The sequence below is a fragment of the Aegilops tauschii genome, chromosome 1 (genome assembly GCF_002575655.3).
Source record: "Aegilops tauschii subsp. strangulata cultivar AL8/78 chromosome 1, Aet v6.0, whole genome shotgun sequence".
NCBI lineage: Eukaryota > Viridiplantae > Streptophyta > Magnoliopsida > Poales > Poaceae > Aegilops > Aegilops tauschii.
In genome coordinates this window covers 421,223,604-421,244,688 of record NC_053035.3, presented here as the reverse complement: position 1 = coordinate 421,244,688, position 21,085 = coordinate 421,223,604, and the positions used below count along the sequence as shown (strand labels likewise).

The 21,085-nt window shown below is 48.5% G+C and overlaps 1 protein-coding gene across 1 annotated transcript; it reads right to left on the bottom strand.

Moving 5' to 3' along the window:
• Window positions 1-2,785: 2,785 nt before the first annotated feature.
• LOC109783723 (probable xyloglucan glycosyltransferase 9) lies at window positions 2,786-5,488 on the bottom strand. Its single transcript, XM_020342321.3, has 5 exons — window positions 4,748-5,488; window positions 4,350-4,658; window positions 3,978-4,268; window positions 3,755-3,868; window positions 2,786-3,403 (listed from the first exon to the last, which is right to left on the bottom strand). Exons 1-5 carry the CDS (start codon window positions 5,486-5,488, stop codon window positions 2,786-2,788), a joined length of 2,073 nt encoding a protein of 690 aa, XP_020197910.3.
• Window positions 5,489-21,085: the final 15,597 nt, after the last annotated feature.

Sequence of the window (21,085 nt, the reverse complement as noted above, 5' to 3'; positions counted from 1 at the left end):
GCGCTTGCCCGAGATCCGCGCTCGCCATGGATGCAGCTCCGCCTCGTTGGCGATTGACTGGTTCCAGCAAATAGAATTGCCTGTTGTAGCATTTTTCGTTGTTTGTCGTAGCAAAATGGAGACACGGTTGCAGCAAAAAAGATACGTCGCCGCTTTCGCTGGTTGTAGCTCGCCATTGCAGGCAGCAACATTTGCATAAATGAACGGATGTAACAAAACCCATTGCCGGACGTAGCAAATACCTACGACGGTTGCAACAAAAAAGTCGTCGTTGCCGTCGCGGGTTGCAACTCGGCTGTGCTGGATGTAGCAAAACATTATGCCGGTTGTAGCAAAAAGCGATGCTAGTTGTAGCAAAACCACGACGCCGGCTGTGGGTTGTAGCAAAACGTGACCCTAGCTGTAGCAAAATGATATGCCTGTTGTAGCAAAATCTATGCCAGTTGAAGCATGTAGCAAAACTACAACTTTTTTTGTCATCTTCTTCCACCTCCAGCCGGCGCTGGTTGAAGCTTTTTCAAACTACAGCTAAAGCTTTCATATGAACGATTGCAGCTTTTTTCTATGCGTGGTATCCGGTTGAAGCTTAATATACAGCGGGTTGAAGCTTTTGAATCAAACGGTTGTAGCACGCGCCAATGGCATAGTAGCACGGCCAGGGAGTTGGGGGGCTAGGAGTGCGCCATGAGGACGAGGGGTAGGTGGCGCATGGCCATGGCATGGACGGAGGATGTGAGGAAGAAGAATAGAGGCTGGCCATGGTGAGGAGGATGTGCAGGCGGAGGCACACGAGCTCGAAGAAAAAAATATACGAGAGAAGGGGATAAGAGTGAGCGGCCTGGAAGAGAAGAAGGGATAATGCAGGAGGACTAGTCAACTCGGGTCCACAACGCCACGTGGTTGCTCGCGAGTGGGTCGCGCGCGCGCGTGGACTGGACCGGCCGAAGTTTCCGCCGGTCCGCCGGTGTGAAACGTTTCCCTTAATATATTATATTTATTATTTCGGCCAGGACAAACGGATGTGCGATCTCACCCTCTTTTTTATAGGATATGTTAAATTATTTACACTTGTTCGGCGTGAGTAGATAAGCAATGGCGGTTGGCTGGAAACTTGAAATTAGTAGCCGTGTAGATGGCGCATGGGAAAGCGGCGCGCACACAAACTTATGGCGGGAAAGGATATATATATACGCGCTAGCTCATCTTTGCTTGCTCGTCTGCATCTTCTCTTGATCCGCATGTGATTGCTAAACATAAACAATACTTCCCTTCACGGCAATTTAATTGGAAGAAATGTGTGCAATTCTCTCAGGATATTCTTATTATATAAAGCAATCCGTGTATTTGCCATGATGGCCGACGTAGGCAATCACTTTTTCGAATATATACATGGTTGCATGCAGTACTAGGCTAGGATTATTAAATTGTATATATGTTGTACGTATGTTTTTGCCGGGTTAAACTTTAAGGTGATCACTGAGCAGCGGTACATGAAACCCATCAAGATCCTTTTTAGAAGCACTGAAGGTCTGAAGCATGCATATTTTGCAGAGTTGTTTTAGGGGCATGATCAATTTTTATAAGTTGCGTGGTAATGGTGCCTTGTAACTACTGCCATGTTCTAGCATATATGGTAGACTAGTATATAGCAGTCATTATATTAAAGCTTAAAAAAAGCCACTATATCCGGTCAGGAATCCTTTTTGGTAGCTTGTACTGTACGATATTCTACTTATTTCTTTATCTGCCCCTAATGCAAAGACTTATCTTTTGTCCTAATCGCATACGCGATGGTGGTGCCTAAAGATATACATCCTCTGTTCCATATTACTTGTCGCTGATTTAATACAACTTTGTACTAAATCAGCGACAAGTAATATGGAATGGAGGGAGTATTTCCGACAACGGTGGCTGAATCCCTCAATAGCAGCACTCAAGCAGAGAGGCACAACGCGATGGAAATCGTAGAGCGGGCTAAGGATGGGCTAACAGCTTGCACAATGGGCCATATCTGGTTTGGGGGCCAAATTTGGACCAATTTTAAGAAAAATCCAAACGCAAGGACGGGTCGTGGCCCGGTTTGGTCGCCACTACCCTCGGTGCCTGTTGCCAAGGACGATGAGTGGCATTACTGCTTGTATGTTGCAAGTCCTTGGTTTTGTTGGCCCTTTTTAGTTGTGCATCTTTGATGTCTCGACAAGGTCATGATATTGTGTTGTCCCAGAGGCCGGGTGTAAATGGTATCATCTTAATACTAATATATTTCTCCTTGTTGATTTTTTTTTGAAACTAGCCAAAACTTCAGATTGTATGCCATGGAATTACTCGTCAGTTCTAGTCATGCAGCTACTTTTTAGAGTGGAATTTTGAGATGATGCAAAAATGTAGCAAGCTTTTGACGAGTCAAACAGGGTAGGTACTAACAGACGCATCGATCAACACAACTGAAACAAGGTCGGGAAATCATATCTATAGGGGATTCAGAACTATGATATAATTCTAACCTGAACATCATCTAGAACAACATGTTACAAAAGAATGTGATTGACCAGAAAGGCAGAAACAGTTAGCCAGATTCACAGAACAACAAGATGACTAATCCAATATATATCTACACATGACATACATACACTGTTGTAAGAATCCTTTGACTACCATGCCGCATGTTCGCCTCGGGGTCCTAGCTCCTACACCCCTCTGACGATGGAAGGTACAACAACATCCACGACCCCACATATTGCAAGTTTAGTGACAAATTACTTTCTATGTCCATGCTATGGTTGATTTATTTGATGTCCTGACCTATGAGATCGAGTCCCACCAGCAAAAAGGAGATGCCTTGGAACAGCAGGAAATAGAAGTGGATCCCTTGCTTTGATAGTAAGCTGCGAGCGGCGGCGGACAGGAGGAGTAGTGACATGGCAAGCTCCTTCTTATATATTCGGTTGTACTTCTTGGATTCCTTTTTGGCCTTCGATTGCTCCTTGATTGCTACGTTGATGGCTGGAACTGAGCCATACTTTAGTTGCTTCAACCCCTTTGGCGCCAAGGAAATGAGATCGCCCTCCAATGATCGGCCGGACTTCTTGGTCACGACCCACTCATATGTGCTTCCTAGCTGGAACAGTCCAGAGATCATGGCATTGAACTTGGTAACTGACATGGTGTTCTCGAAGAGCAGGTATGGGATGATAAACGGGAATGATTTCGGTGCAGGGGCAATATTTAGAAATGACATCAGCACTGGGATGTAACATACAACCCAATCAGGAAGCTCAGCTTCAGGCACAAACATTGTCATTGGGAGGATGATGCAGAAGAGTGTGAAGGAATAAAAAGGCAAGATGAGCTTGCGTAGCAAGAAGAAAAGGAATATCAGGTTGGCTTTCTTCCAGAAGACAATCTGCCATAACAAAATTAGCTACCATTAGAGCAGTACCTTGCTATCTTTGACAAAGAATAATGTTATCCAAAGTTAACGGATAGCCGGCATAATCAAAAACAAAAAACCTTGAGTGAGCAGCACATACAATGACATGAATTCCAGGTATGTATTCAAGAAAAGAACCTTAAGAAACACACAAATGCACCTAATATCATAAGTATGTAAACAAAAGTCCAGAAAAAGAAGTATCTACGAATGTCACAAGAAATAAAACATATTGCGATGTTGGTAGCATTTCTAATCACAATGTACAACTATCTCAAAAATTATGAACTAGATTCTAGAGCAGGAAAAGAGCACTTGCAATACCTTGCATCTAATGATATCTGGCAAGCATAGCCTGAACAATTGCATCGGCCCCGAATGCCACCTGTGTTGTTGCTTTCGGTAAGCCTCGTACGACTCTGGTAATTCGCATTGACACTGCCCAGAGATGACACACAAATTAGCATAATATATATCATAAGATATTTAATCTACCATAGCAATGATGTAATAATGCAATCCATGAGTAAGTAGGCACAAGATGCACCTCAACATCATTGAGAAAGACAAACTTCCAGCCCTTTAGGTGTGCACGGACAGCAATGTCCATGTCTTCCACCGTTGTTCGTTCCATCCACCCTCCTGAGTCCTCCACGGCCTTGATCCTCCACACCCCAGCTGTACCATTGAACCCAAAGAAGTTGATGAACACACCATTCACCTGTTGCTCCACCTCAAAGTGGAAGCATAGGTTAATGTTCTGCAACCGTGTCAATAGGTTCTCATCCTTGTTCACAAATGACCATCTGGCTTGGACGAGACCCAGATCCTCGTTGTCCTGCACCCACCCAATGAAAGAGTTCATAATCTAGAATCACTAAAGTCTATACATTCACATACTTCAAGAACTGAACTCCACCTTAAAATGGGGCACGGTGCGCTTCAAGAAATCGGGGTATGGCTGGAAGTCGGCATCAAAGATGGCGACATACTCGTAGTCCTTCACATAGCTGCAACTCATCGCCGACTTGAGGTTACCTGCCTTGTAGCCCTCCCTAAGGACACAATGGCGGTACACAATGTGTGCACCACTATGCCTCCACTTCTCCACCTCCTCTTTGATCAATGCCTGAGTTGCCACGTCATCGGAGTCGTCTAGCACCTGCACAAGAAAGTTGGACCTCGGCCAATCTAAATTGCAGACCGCTGCAATCGACTGCCGATACACCTAAATAGAACAAGAGACGACCATCATGATAATTTTTTTAATATATTGAAACTGTGGGGGCAATTGTAGGTGGTGGCAGTGACGCAAACCTCTTTCTCGTTGCACATTGGTATTTGTACGAGCACCATGGGGTAATAGCCGGCATCGGGGTCCTCTGCATCAGCCAATGCTGGAGAGAGGGGCTTAGGCTTGATGCGTTTGACGAGAATGTAGAAGCAACCGAGGCTCTGGAAGAGGCGGTCGGCACTCTGGACTAGGAAGAGCACCACACATGCGTCGGCGAGGAGCTGGAGCGGTGGGGCCACGTAGGTGGCACGAAAGCGTATCCACGACGTGTTGAAAGAATTGATGAAGATAGCGAGGTTCACCCTGCCGTTGGAGTAGGCGGCGAGCTCGACAACAAGGAGAAAGACGGACATCATGAGGCAGGCCTTGATGAGCGTGTAGAACCGAGACCGCCTCGAAGCAGGGTCCCGTTCCTCCACATCCTCGCATTCCCCATCAGCAGCGTCGGAGTCCGTCCGGCCGGCTACAACACGGCGGCGTGCAGTGCCGCCCAGCGCGACCGCAGCGGATGTGAGCCTCGCCAGGCAACCGGCGGCACGGTGGGCCTTGAGACGAAACACCCATGTGATCTGCTTCGTGTTCTTCACCCTCCGCCTCTGCCCGCCTACTCGGGCCAAGAAGTCCTCGCCGTTGTCACCGCCACCGTTGATCTCCGAGATAGACCAGTTGGGGTTCTCCATCTTGACAATGACCGGCATGTCGCGGTAGGCGTTGCCGCCAGCAATGGCGGCCCTGCCGCCCCACAAGCCGTTCCATGGTGCCATCAAAGAGAAACTCCTCACACACCACCAGCGAAGCTCACACCTTTAATATTCTTCCCAAAATAGCAATCCTGCTCTTTGTACTCACTGGTCACACACTATTCCTGGGGCTCCCCTTCTTTTGAGCACGACAGCTCCAACTGAAGGCGCAATGCCAATCGATCTTGCCCACCACCACCACTCCACTCCGTGGGACACAAATGGCATGCAGTGCCAAGAAGGGAGCTAGTTCATGCACTTGCTTAGTACTAATGTTGCTTAAAAATAGTGATAGGGTAACATGCAATGTGGATTCTGGAAGTGGTGAAACGATCCGTTTAAAGTTGAAGCACGAGTCCTCATTACCGACCAGTGATTTTAGGATAGAAAATTTGAAAGCTCATATTAGATCACTTGGTGGGGAGTCGTACCTTTGTGGTCATGTACCCCTGGTGCCCCTTTAGCACAATCTATGGTCCTTCGCGATGTATCTAGAGCACTCTTCTCAACTCTTCTAATATTTCCATGATAATATAAAGCATAGACCAATATATCATTTGTGTGAATGTAGCTATTGTATTCAATTTACTTTAGTTCCGCTACTTGCGTCCAACTATCCTCTATAAATAGCATCAGTTGTGGGGTTTCTTCACTACAGCCAAGCAAGTCTTACACACACACACACACACACACACACACACACACACACACACACACACACACACACACACACACACACACACACACACACAATGGCCAATGCAGGATCATCTTCGAGGAGTGCGAAAGGAAAAGAGAAAGCACTTGAACTTGTAGGTACTCTGAGTGGTTCATTCATGCCACTAGATATGCCACTAACAGAGGAGCTAGATTTTCATGTCCGTTGATCTATCAACTGTGATTATGCTGTGAAGGCTTGCTACACTGGAAATGAAGACAAGATCAAATCCAGTGGATATCTTGGATGCCGTTAGTTTGTATGCGGCCACACCATGAGCCCCATGTCAAATTTCATAAGTGCCTTCTTGACCAACTACACAGGTAAATACAAAACTAAAATTAAAACCGGTTCTTCTTAAACAGAAAGGAGCCCCATGTGCCACACAATGCGGGCTAGAAAACCAATGCGAGTTCAAACTCTAATGGTATGGGAACATACGTGGAGAATCAACAGACTAAGCGGTTGTAGGTGAAAAGGAAGAAGGACAACAAAGAAACCTACAAAAAATAGTGCAAGGCATGGTGTTATAAAAAGATGGCCAACAGAAAGGACCATTAGGCAAATCACAACTAGAACATACAGAGTATGAGGCATGGTAAGAAGAGCATAAGGCATGGTGTGCTAAAAAGATGTTCTACGAAAAATACCATGAGGCTAAAAAGCGCTCTAGTATCGTCTTTTCATATGATCATACTGTTTACATTTCTCGAGCGCCAATCACTGTATTTTGTCTGGATAGTTTTCACTATGGTAATGCAATGGCATGCCCTATGATCCACTAGTTCGCCCATAAAAAAATACCACGTTGCCATCTAATAGGAAGTCACATCGGTCCATCCATGACAAATTACAACAATCCGGTCTAGCAATAAGTCCATCACTGCAGACAAGTCTAGTACAACAATAATAACATCATCCATGAAGGTGAAATGGCGATTATGCTTTAGCCAACCAATTCTTTTTTTCATCTTCCTCTTTCTGCCTCTTCTCTTCTCATGCCCAAAATGGTTATTTTTAAGTCTTTTGGCTTCCACACGCCTCTTCTTTCGTCCATCCTCTATATCTTCCTCCAAATGCCGGCGTTTCACCTCTTCTTCAACATCTGTCTTCTGGTACTCCTCACAAAGCCTCTTTTTTAATACATTTTTATTCATCCAAAACCTTCCAAGACTCTTCCAAAGTGTCACGCCCATAAAGAGGACACAACCATGTCATATCTTGGCAATTCTCACACAAAACCAACAGAGGCGCCTTGGGAGTGGTTTGGTTTACTGCCCAAACCATGGCTGGAGATGGAGGTGGATGGATAAGGCGCTTCCACGTGTGTGTCGGCCATGGCCCCAAACGAATACCCACATACTCACCAGCCAAATAATCCTCATAACACTCCGGACCATCAATTCATTGGAAAAAAGTAATAGTAACAATAATCATGTCCATCAACTTCAGCAAATAAGACGGCAATCATGAATAAAGATTAAATACACCTCTATTATGTGCTAAGCAAATTCTCACAGGGTCATCTATACGTAGTATCAACGGCCTGATGTAGACGGGTGCGTAGATTGTGTGATGTACAAAGGCTTGCGACAATAGCATTCCGGTACCAGATATCTTGGTGGCACCGGAGCATCTTTGCATGATATGTTTGGATACTTACCTTTGGTTGTTTTTGTAAATTTAATCTGACGCGGAATTCCTGCCCAGTCATCTTCCGTCGCTACCAAACATAAATAAAACATGAAAGCATAATAATATGGAAAAACATGTACAACTACATGTTAGTTGTACAATCCCCATGACAAATACATTGTACACACTACAAAAAAAAGACACATCCGTGACATTTTGGGCAGAACGAATTTTTTTTCTGTCATACATATGACACTTCTATGACGATAATTGTGACAAAACCCGGTATCATCATAGATGTGGTGGGCTCCTACTTCTATGACAAAAAATCATGACAGAAAATGGGCTTTTCGTCCTGGGCGGGCTGGAGACGCAGCTGCATGACATTCTTTGGGCCGTCCATGACGAAAAAAACCGTGGTAGAAGCGAGGGGGAGGAAAATTTCGGGGAGTTCCCGGTTACGGTGGGAGGTCGGGGGCCGAGCGATGCGCGTTTCTCTCGTACACGTACGCACGCGTGTGCGAGGCGTTGGCTCTAACTGAACCCGAGCGAGGCGTTGGGCTCTAACTGAACCCGAGCGATCGATCGATGGCTGTTAACTGAACCCGATCGAGCGATTCCTCCGCTACTGCTGCTAACTGAAGCCGATCGATTGGATGAACAGTGAGCGTTGCGCGCGGGGGGGGGGGGGGGGGGGTTGGATGAACAGGACCCCGTGGTGTGGTGGAGGGCTGGATGAACAGTAGACGGTGGAGGGGTGCCCGTGGAGGGGTGGTTGAACAGTAGCCGGTGGAGTAGCGCGCGGTGGAGGCTGGATGAACAGGAGCCCGTGGAGGCTGGAGGAGGTCGACGGTAGCCCGTGGAGGCCGGAGGAGGTCGACGGTGGAGATGAACAGTATCCCGTGGAGTCCCCTTTTGCGGTACGCCACACCCCTCCCGATGAACAGGACCCCCGTTTCGACCGTAGGAGGTCCGTTTCGTCCGTTTTGCGGTACGCCACACCCCTCCGATCAACAGGACCCCCGTTTAGACCGTAGGAGGTCCGTTTCGTCCGTTTTGTGGTACGCCACACCTCTCCCGATCAACAGGACCCCCGTTTCGACCGTAGGAGGTCCGTTTCCTCCGTTTTGCGGTACGCCACACCCCTCCCGATCAACAGGACCCCCGTTTTGACCGTAGGAGGTCCGTTTCCTCCGTTTTGCGGTACGCCACACCCCTCCCGATCAACAGGACCCCGTTCCGAACGTAGGAGGTCCGTTTCCTCCGTTCTGCGGTACGCCAGGCCTCGTTTCCATCGCCTGTTCCGTCCAAGCCCTCCCGATGAACACGACCACGCATTTCGTTCCGACCCAGCCGGTTGGCTCCCACGCGTTTCGTTGCCTCCCGATGAACACGACGCATTCCGTTGCCTCCCGATGAACACGACGCATTTCGTTGCCTCCCCATGAACACGACGCATTCCGTTGCCTCCCCATGAACACGACGCATTCCGTTGCCTCCCCATGAACACGACGACGATGCTGTTTCTCCGTTCCGACCCAGCCATGTACACGAGCCCTGGCCGTACGTATGCGCGAGTAGGCGTTCGAGACCCTGCCCGTATGTACACATACGTTGCCGTATTTTCTTTCTTGCACCCTGGCCACTGTACGTACGTGAACATGCTACGTGCGCGCCTCTACTATGACACGTGCGCGCCTCTACTACGACACGTGCGCGCCTCTACATCGACCAGTATGTACGTACACGTTCGCGACCAGAATGACAACGCTACGTACGCTTCGACTAGGTGGGTCCCGACTGTCAGGCACTTCCTTGCCAGCGAAGATGTAGCTGGTGGGTCCCAGCTGATGTAGGGTGGAACCCTAGATGGCCGATCTTTCACGAAAGGAGCAGATCCCAACTAAGAACACGAAGAACACGAGGGGAAACACAAGAGAATCACTCAAACCAACAAGATTCGATTACACATGCGCTAGATCCAAGAACACAAAGGGAGATACACGATCCACGATCAACAAAGGACGATACAAAGGGTAACCGGTTCTTCTCCGTGAGGAGGTCTTGATGGGGGTCTTCTCCGTGAGGAGGTCTTGAATCCAAGGGGATCTTCTCCGTAGAGGGGCCGCGGTCTCTCTCGTGGAGTAGATCCATAATGGATGAGCAATGCTCTATCTCACAAATGAGCTAAACCAATTCTAACCCTAGAAAGATGGAGGAGAAAGAGTATATATAGTCTAGGGGGTCGAAGGGGTACACGGGCCTCGACCCTTACTGTGCGTAGACAGTGGTGGCCGGATGTCCGGGCGACGGGCCGGATGTCCGGGGCTTCAGGAGAGGCCGGATGTCCGGGCTGGGGGCCGGATGTCCGGGCTGGAGGGCAAAACTTCTGGATGCTCTGTAGCGTGGCGCCGGATGTCCGGGCTTTTGGCCGGATTTCCGGGCTGGGGCCGGATGTCCGGGCTGGACGCCAGATGTCCGGGCCCTGTAGGCTTGGCCGTCTGGACTGCTGCTGCTGTGGATGCTCCAGGGGCCGGATGTCCGGGGTCATGGCCGGATGTCCGGGGCCTAGAAGGTGAACTTGCCCGTTTCCGTTGGTTCTCTTCGTCCGTGAACTTGGTGGCTTGTCCGTATTCACGTGCATCCTCTGGAGGCTCCTCTTGACACCTAATCATGCATAGCATATCGGACTTAGGTAGTAGCCATGTCTCGAGTGGATCATATGTGATATCACTAAGGAAGGAAGTCACCTCGTTCTCGAGAGCTCTAGCTCGTGCTCGTGTCATAGGTCCTCTTGGCTCTTGATGAGACGATGGTAGGTCCATGGGGATGATCGTAGGATGCTCCGCATCATCTTCCCTCCCTTGGGAAAGATCCGACCTCGGATCGAAATCCTCATCACCATGGTACGGGTAGAGATCTTTGATGTTGAAGATGTCGCTCACGGAGTACTTGTCTCGTGGGATGTCGATATTATATGCGTTGTTGTTGTAGCGTGCAAGCACCTTGAATTGTCCATCCGCTCGGGGTAGTAGCTTGGACTTGCTTTCCTTGGGGAAGTGATCCTTGCGAAGGTGTAGCCACACAAGATCTCCAACATTGAACATCATGGGTTGCTTGTTGAGGTTGAGCTTGGTCGCGAGTCGTTGTACTTGGCGCTCGATGGTGTGCCTTGTATCTTCATGCATCTTCTTGAGGAAGTTGACTCGGGCACTCGCGTCCATGTTTGTGCGCTCTTGTAGCGGTAGAGGTAGAATGTCCAATGGGGACAATGGGTTGAATCCGTAGATGACCTCGAAGGGGGACTTGCCGGTAGTCGAATGTCTTGCACGATTGTAGGTGTACTCGGCGATAGGTAGGCACTCCTCCCACTCCTTGATGTTCTTCTTTATCAACACGCGTAGTAGAGTGGAAAGCGTGCGGTTGGTCACCTCCGTTTGGCCGTCGGTTTGTGGATGGTATGCCGAAGAGAACAAAAGCTTGATTCCGAACTTGGCGCACAATGTCTTCCAAAAGTAACTCAAGAACTTGACGTCGCGGTCCGAGACAATCGTCTTTGGTACTCCATGAAGGCGCAAGATTTCCCTACAAAACAAATTGGCAACATGTGAAGCATCGTCTACCTTGTTGCAAGGAATGAAATGTGCCATTTTGGAGAATCGGTCCACAACAACAAAAACGAAATCCTTGCCATTCCTAGTTCTAGGTAAACCAAGCACAAAGTCCATGCTAATATCTTCCCATGGGTGATATGGAATTGGAAGAGGCATATAGAGGCCATGAGATTGAGCTTTAGACTTAGCTTTGCGACATGTAGAACATCGGTTGGTGACGCGATTGACGTCACGAAACATCTTGGGCCAAAAATAGTTCTTGGAGAGCATAGCAAATGTCTTGTCGCGTCCGAAGTGTCCCATGAGTCCGCCTCCGTGAGATTCCTGCAAAAGCAACAAGCGAAGAGAGGACTCGGGGATGCAAAGTTTGTTAGCTCTCATAAGATATCCATCTTTGATGTAGTATCGATCCCAAGAAGTATGCGTCAAACACTTTGCATAAGGAATAGCAAATGTAGGGTCATGCTCATACAAGTCTTTTATATGCTCAAAGCCAATGACATTTAACTCAAGTTGAGTGACAAGCGTGCATATACGGGAAAGCGCATCCGCCACAACATTTTCCTTACCTTTAATATACTTGATGACATAAGGAAACGACTCAATGAACTCACTCCATTTAGCATGACGCTTGTTCAACTTAGTTTGACCCTTAAGGTATTTAATCGTTTCATGGTCGGTATGGATGATGAACTCATGAGGGCGTAGGTAATGTTCCCATTCATGCAAAACTCGCACCAAAGCATATAGCTCTTTGTCATAGATAGGGTAATTGAGTTGCGCTCCGGAGAGTTTCTCACTAAAATAAGCAATTGGGCGCTTCTCTTGCGTTAACACACCTCCTATGCCATTACCACTAGCATCGCAATGAATTTCGAAAGGTTTGTCAAAGTTGGGTAATGCAAGCACGGGAGCATGAGTAAGCAAATTCTTAAGCTCATTGAAAGCGATATCTTGCGATGTTCCCCAAACAAACGGTGCATTTTTCTTACTCAAAGCATGCAAAGGTGAAGCAATGGTGCTAAAATCCTTCACAAATCTACGATAGAAACCGGCTAAACCAAGAAAACTACGCACTTGTTGCAAATTGGTTGGTTGTGGCCAAGTTTTAATAGCATTGATCTTAGATTCATCAACATGAACACCCTTATAAGATACTACGAAACCCAAGAAAACAAGCTTATCAACACCAAATAGGCATTTTTCCATATTAGCATAAGGTTGCTCTTTTCGAAGAGTTTGTAGCACGATGCGAAGGTGGGTGACATGCTCTTTGAGAGATTTGCTAAACACAAGGATATCATCAAAGTAGACAACAACAAATTCACCAAGGTGAGGGCGAAACACGTAATGCATAAGACGCATGAAAGTACCGGGTGCTTCCGATAAACCCATAGGCATGACTAACCACTCATATAGACCAAACTTTGTTTTGAAAGCGGTTTTCCATTCATCACCTTGTTGTATGCGGATTTGATAGTAACCACTTTTAAGATCAATTTTGGAAAAGATAGTGGCACCGCAAAGTTCATCAAGCATATCATCAAGGCGTGGAATGGGGTACCTATAGCGAACGGTGATGGCATTGATAGGTCTACAATCGGAACACATGCGAAAGCTACCGTCTCGTTTTGGCACAAGAATGACCGGTACGGTACAAGGACTCAAACTTTCACGCACATGACCATGGTCTATGAGATGCTTTACTTGCCTTTGTATTTCTTTGGTTTCTTCGGGGTTGATGCGGTAGGGAGCTTTGTTTGGAAGCGGCGCTCCGGGGATGAGATCGATTCGGTGCTCAATGCCTCGTAGTGGAGGTAGACCCGGAGGTAGCTCATCGGGGAAAACATCTTGGAATTCCTGCAATAAAGAAGATAACACCAAAGGTAGATCGTGAGAGTTGTTAGTTTTTGGTGCCTCATCCTTGCACAATAGGACATAGTGTAGGACACTTGATGGGTTCTCACACACTTCTCTCATCTCACGTTTGGTGGCAAATAGGACTAAGTTTTTCTTGTCGCTCATCGTGGAGGCACTCAATTTGGGCTTGTGGCGCTCACTCTCTTTTTGGTGGTTCACTCTCTCGCTATTCTCTCCACGATGGGTGTTTTGCTTGTCGGTGAGCACTTGGCTTGGAGACATAGGACGTAGCACGAACTCTTTCCCTTTCATCTTGAAGCTATAGTGATTTGTACGCCCATTGTGAATGACACCTCGGTCAAATTGCCATGGCCGTCCAAGAAGGATGTGGCACATGGTCATCGGAAGGACATCACACTCCAAAGTGTCTTCATAGGCACTGATCTTGAAAGAGACTTGTACTCTATGCTCGACTTGTATGGTGCCAGTGTCGCTTAGCCATTGAACCTTGTAGGGGTGCGGGTGCTTCATCTTGACCAATTGGAGTTTGGAGCATAGTTCTTCACTTGCCAAGTTATGGCAACTCCCTCCATCGATGATGACCTTGACGGACCGTCCATTGATGCCGACATTTGTGTGGAAGATATGGCATCATTGATCTTCGTCTTGTTGATGTTGAAGAGTCAAGACCTTGGAGACAACAAGAGCGGGACTTGAGTCTTCGTCACAAAAGATGTGATCATCTTCTTCTTCATTGTTCACTTGTCGGTGCATGGCCACTTGCTCAAGAGCTTCCATTTCTCCTTCACTCATGGAGTCGTAGGTTCTGTCGTCGTTGAGGATCATGGTGCGCTTGTTTGTGCACTCGAAGGACTTGTGGCCTCAGCCTCCGCATGTGAAACATTTGATGGAACTTGTCTTGATGGTCTCATCGGTTGGAGTAGATGATGATGAAGCTTTCGGCTTGAAGTTTCTTGTAGTAGGAGGACGACTTGAGCTTGTCGAAGCTTTCTTGTAACTTGACTTGCCGCCATTGCTCGTGGTGGGAGTCGTCGAAGCTTGATTGTTGGAGAGGCCATAGGACTTGGATGAGAACTTGGCATACTTGAAGTCGTCTTGTACTTGCCGTTCCGCTTTGGTAGCTTGATGCACTAGCTCGATGAGGTTCGAGTATGGTTGGAAGTCGGCAATCTTCTTGATAGGGTGATTGAGTCCATGCAAGAAACGTGCCATAGTTTGCTCATCATCTTCTTTGACATTGGCTCGATCATGGCAATCTCCATTTCCTTGTAGTACTCTTCAACGCTCTTGGTTCCTTGCTTGAGTTGTTGGAGTTTCTTGAAGAGGTTGCGGTTGTAGTAGTTTGGCACGAATCGTGCTCTCATGACATCCTTCATTTGTGCCCAAGTGGTGATGGGTGGTTCACCTCTTGCCGCATGGCACTCAATGACTTGTTCCCACCAAATGAGGACGTAGTCTTGGAATTCGAGGGATGCCATTGCGATCTTCTTCTCTTCTTCGTAGTTGTGCAAGCGGAAGATTTTGTCAACCTTCAATGCCCATGATATGTACTCTTCGGGGTCATTGCTTCCGGTAAACTTGGGCATGGTGAACTTTAGCTTGCCATATCGTTGCTCTTCATTGTGTTGGGGTCGAGGATGATGACGCCCATGTCGGTGAGGATTGGCAATCTCATGTCGCTCTTGGCGAGGAGGGTTGTCTTCCTCATGTTGCTCTTGGTGAGGAGGTGGTCCATTGTCTTCTTGCTCTCGATGGACTTGACGTTCTTGTCTCGCATGAGGAGAAACTTGTCTATCATGTCGAGGAGCTTGTCGATGCACGCGTGCTTCGTAAATCCTTTCTTGAGCTTCGTCGCGAAGTGCTTCTTGATGTAGTCGAGCTTGTCGTCCTCGATTGGCTACGGTACGAGTTGAGTCATGAAGAGCACGTTGCGCCTCAAGTGCTTGAGCTTCACGTAGTTGTCGGTCTTGACATTGCGCCTCGGTGTCTTGTGCATCTTGATGTTGTCGCGCTCGCTCCTCTTGTTCTTGTTGTCGTTGGCGTTGCCGTTCTTGTGCTTGTGCGAAAGCAGCTTGGGTGTGACGATGTCAATGCTCTTGAGAGTCGGTGTCGTGTAGAGGATTGCGGTTAGCTTGACGGTCTTGACGCGCGGCACGACGAAGAGTGTTCGATGTCGGTGTACTTGAACCGGAGATGGTGTCGTCGGAGTGTCGACTTGCGTGGCTCCGTCTTGACGAGGACGAAGTTGTAGAAGAGCGGACCATCATGGTTCGGATATATTCTTTGAGGGAACTCATGGATGTGTCGAAGTAGTCTCTTGTACGTTGCTCGGATTGTCGTAGATTGGTGGCGAGGTTGTCGATGCGATCGCCCAAAGCAAGTTGTTCTTGATGCAAAGCTCGGTGTGCACCAAATAGTTGAGTCTTGGTGACGAAGGAGGACATGTCGTCGTCTTGCTCCAAGAAGAGTGGGTTGGTAGAAGTACTTGGCCTATCCATCATTCCAAACAAACATATGTGAGTGGGAGAAAGAGAAGAACCAATACCAAATGTACCTTGACCGATCTTGAAAATGGATCAAAGATCACTCCAACGTGTAGCAAAGAAATAGCACAATTGGTACCGTTTCTTGTCGGTTCTCACACCTACACAAGTAAAAGCTTATGGTGGAGCTTGGTTAGGATGGTGGCACAAAATTTGATGCAATTGTAAGTGAGATTCAATAATGTTGGAAAAGATTCACAAATTTGCAAATGCAACAAGTAGACCAATAGCAAAATATGGTACACGGAAACACACACGCAAATAGATAAGTGGGGTTGGGCAACCAAGGGTGAGCCAAAATGTGGAATCCACCAAGATGCTCTTGTTGCACAACACTAGATAGACGCTAGCACGATTGCACAATAGGCGGATACGAACTTGTGCACAACCTAGTAAGCAAAAATGCAACAACTTCTATCCCAAGTATGCTATAGGTATGATGTTTCTTTGCTTTTGATCCAAGATGATTGAGTATGACAATCTTAATGTTGTATGATGCTATGCTGCTTGCTTATAAGCTCTTTGCTTATCTTTCCCTTTTGCTTAAAAGCTTGTTTGGCTCTTTGTTGTTTGAGCTCTTTTCTCATGCAATGTTTGACGAACCAAGATAGCAATTGTGTATGCGAAGACAACTTTGTGACACAAGAGATGATACCAAGATATGCAACACGATGATGGTATGTATGCTATGGGAAGTATGAACACTAATGTGCACAAGTCACGTTGCCGGCAATACTCAAAGGCTAGTCTCGATGGGTAAGCTACGCAAAAGTAAGGCCATGGGGTTATCAATGCAAATGCAAGAGAGTATGATGATATCGCTATACCAAGATGATATGAAGGTGAAGGTGATACCAAAGTAGCCGTTCGTAGTAGTCCTTGGCGAGGATGAGCGGTGGTGATGTTGATGCCAAACCGTACCTAGATAGCCGAAACACAATAGGACACGGAAACCACAACTCAAATTCTCAAAACAAAACGGGTCAAAATTGTCGGAGTTGGTAGCGGGAAAGGATATGGTGGTGCTATGCGGAAGTGGTGGTGGTATGCGGAAGTGTATGTGGGCTCCGGAACAAAATTGGACGAAAGTTAGGCGGTAAACGGAGTGGAGGATGGAGTTGATGCTGTCAGGGGCCGGATGTCCGGGCTGGTCGGGCCGGATGTCCGGGCTGGTCGAGCCGGATGTCCGGGCTCGGGTTCCGTGGATGAACACCGCGTGGAGAGGTCAAATCCGGGGCAAAATTCGGAGGAATTTGTGGATGGAATTTGGGAAAAAGATGGGGGAAAGCGAGATCTACCTGCAACACACGAAATCCGCGGATCAAATCCAACAAAACTTCATCACACCAACAAATCACAAAAAAAATTTGGGGTATTTTTGTGGGGCAATTTTCGGGTTAGGACGAAAAAACAACAAAATCAAGCTAGAAAACAAAGAGAGGGGGCTCCGAAATCGTGATCAACGTGGCTCATGATACCAAGATGATGTAGGGTGGAACCCTAGATGGCCGACCTTTCATGAAAGGAGCAGATCCCAACTAAGAACACGAAGAACACGAGGGGAAACATGAGGGGAAACACAAGAGAATCACTCAAACCAACAAGATTCGATTACACATGCGCTAGATCCAAGAACACAAAGGGAGATACACGATCCACGATCAACAAAGGATGATACAAAGGGTAACCGGTTCTTCTCCGTGAGGAGGTCTTTATGGGGGTCTTCTCCGTGAGGAGGTCTTGAATCCAAGGGGATCTTCTCCGTAGAGGGGCCGCGGTCTCTCTCGTGGAGTAGATCCGTAATGGATGAGCAATGCTCTATCTCACAAATGAGCTAAACCAATGCTAACCCTAGAAAGATGGAGGAGAAAGAGTATATATAGTCTAGGGGGTCGAAGGGGTACACGGGCCTCGGCCCTTACTGTGCGCAGACAGTGGTGGCCGGATGTCCGGGCGACGGGCCGGATGTCCGGGGCTTCAGGAGTGGCCGGATGTCCGGGCTGGGGGCCGGATGTCCGGGGCTTCAGGAGAGGCCGGATGTCCGGGCTGGGGGCCGGATGTCCGGGCTGGAGGGCAAAACTTCTGGATGCTCTGTAGGGTGGCGCCGGATGTCCGGGCTGGACGCCAGATGTCCAGGCCCTGTAGGCTTGGCCGTCTGGGCTGCTGCTGCTGTGGATGCTCCAGGGGCCGGATGTCCGGGGTCATGGCCGGATGTCCGGGGCCTGGAAGGTGAACTTGCCCGTTTCCGTTGGTTCTCTTCATCCGTGAACTTGGCGGCTTGTCCGTCTTCACGTGCATCCTCTGGAGGCTCCTCTTGAAACCTAATCATGCATAACATATCGGACTTAGGTAGTAGCCATGTCTCGAGTGGATCATATGTGATATCACTAAGGAAGGAAGTCACCTCGTTCTCGAGAGCTCTAGCTCGTGCTCGTGTCATAGGTCCTCTTGGCTCTTGATGAGACGATGGTAGGTCCATGGGGATGATCGTAGGATGCTCCGCATCACCAGCAGTCAGGGGGGCGAATCGATTTTTTTTTGCCCGGACGCACTTCCTTGCGTGCGAAGGTGTAGCTGCTGGGTCCCAGCAGTCAGGGGGGCGAATCGTTTTTTTGCCCGGACGCACTTCCTTGCGTGCGAAGGTGTAGCTGGTGGGTCCCAGCAGTCGGGGGGTGAATCGTTTTTTTTCGGACGCACTTCTTTGCGTGCGAAGATGTAGCTGGTGGGTCTCAGCAGTCAAGGAGGCGAATCTTTTTTTTCCCGGACGCACTTCCTTGCGTGCAAAGATGTAGCTCGTGGGTCGCAGCAGTCAGGGGGCGAATCATTTTTTTCACGAAATACGGTGGCCCGTTCGGTGGGTCCCCGCTGTCAGGTGGAGGAATAATTATTTTGCGCGTAATAAGGAGGCACTTCCTTCCGGTTGCCGTGGACCCAGCTGTCAGCCTCTCCACGTACAGTCCACGTCCGATGGAAGTCGTTCCTTGACCACGTTGACCACGCCGCGCCGAGAGCACCAGGGCGGTGGACGATGGCGAGGCCTAGGAAGGGGACGACGCGGAGCCAGGGAAGACGCGGCAGTGGATGCACACGCGGAGAGGAGTACGAGGGTTCACTGGTTCGGCTACGCTGCTGTCGCCGCAGAATATTAGGGGGTGTGGGTGAGTGGAGGGATGGCCTGGCCAGCGGTGGGAGTAGTAGGGGGCGGTGAGGCCTCCGCGGCAGCACAGCCGGCCACGGGAGGCAGGAGCAGGCGGCACGACCGGTGCTGCTTTGGGCGGCTGGAGCAAGAAGACCAGAGGTTGAAGAAGCACGACGGCCGTTGGATGGACATCGTACGGTCACTACAGCTAGAATCGTTTATATTGACTAAGTTGACAAAACCCTTGGTACGTCAACTTAGTAGGCCCATAGGTCAGCTTCCGAAACGGTGCGCCCCAGATGTCAGGGGATGTTAGGGCGAGGAATCATCTTTTGGGCGGGTGAAGCTAGAATATCTGAGATTGAAGAAGAAGCACGGCATCCGTTGGATGGACATACAACGGCCACTGCTGCTAGAACCGTGTGTTGACTATAAGTTGAGAAAGCCTTGCATACGCGTCAACTCTGTTTTTTTAGGGACGCGTCAACTTAGTAAGGCCAGAAGTGTGTGGCAGAGAACTTATAGCCCATTTGAGATTTGTAAGAATGTGTAGCCCATTTTTGAATTCTAATGGAATTTACTACAGCTCATTTACAGTTTGTTAAAAGTACAACCCATTTCAACCAACCGTTCAAAACAGAATTCAATAAAATTTCCCACATTTTGATGGGATCCGAAATATTTTTATCTCGAAATTTCTAGTTAGATTACAATTTCAATATAAATTTATATTACGTAAAAATCCAACGAAACATTGCGCTCGCAACAATTAATGAAATTAAAATTTTCAATATCCAAAAATAATATTTTATAAAGTAATCACGTGTTTGGTGCATTTTTTTATAGTTACTGCCCAGTTTTTATAATTACATCCCATTTATCATTTCTTAAAGCCCATTTTCTTGTTAAGCCCAATGCATCCCTCGTAGGAAAGATTTGCAGCCCAGCGGGGCGGAGAATACAACTTGACCTTGCCTGGGTATTCCTAAAAATAGTATAGCTTGGCTAGCCATTTTCAGCTTGAAAAAAATTAATATCTGGGCTGGATATCTGGCCTGGGCTAGACGGGCCACAGCCCGCCCAGTTAATACCTGCAGCGATGTTTTCGTTGTTGTTCAGAGGAGAAAAATTAATATCTGGGCTAAACATCGAAAAACTCTGCAGTGCTCACACCTCAAAAACACAAATACTGCTCGAGCTGCTTGGTCCCAGCTGTCGGCCGCTTCTTGTGCAATTCTCTCGTTTATTGACTACTACATAGGTTGACAATGGTGTGGGACCGTGATGTCAGGAAACCAGAAGGAAGCAAAATAAATTATAGTTATATATATATATATAATATGGAGGCACTTGCGTACGTGAGGCTATGGACCTGGTGGGTCCCCATTGTCATCCTCTCCAAGTAAAGTCATCTCCTCGCTCGCGCGCGCTTTCCGTCCGAAACAATCAGCGCCGCCCGCCCCGCTTCCCGGTGCAGGCGATTGCTCCGCCTTCAAACGACACAAGTGTCGTTCGTCCGTCCATCTGTTGCCCACATTAATGATACGCGGTTGCCGAGGCGGCTACTCCGGCGCCACACATCCGTCCCTCCGCCCACCCACCATTTCTATATAAACTGCTGCGCCGGCCATAGCCGCAGTCATCCGCATCCGTTCCCTTTCTCCTGTCCACACCACTACTGCCCACCATGGCTTCCTCGCGCTCCAGCGCTCTTCGGGACGGGCAGACGACGGACCACAAGGAGATGGCAGCCATTGCTGCCGACCGGCTGGCCGGCAGGCAGCCGGAGGACGACGACATCCCAATGGAGAACATGGTAGTCGACGATCCGGCGCCAACCCCCTCATCCGCGCCATCCTCGCTGGTGCATTGCACCATGACCATCGGCGAGGCCCGTGCCCAATATATGGACAGGGTGAGGCAGCTGCGTGAGGAGCAGTTACGGGAGGCGCAGGCCGACGCCGCCTACAACCACCATCTCCTCTAGGAGCACCTGCAGGCGGAGGAGCAGATCGCCGCGGAGCGGGCGGAGCAGGAGGCGCTGCTCGACTCATACCGCTCCGCCCGCAAGGGCCGCCTCGAGCGCTGGTG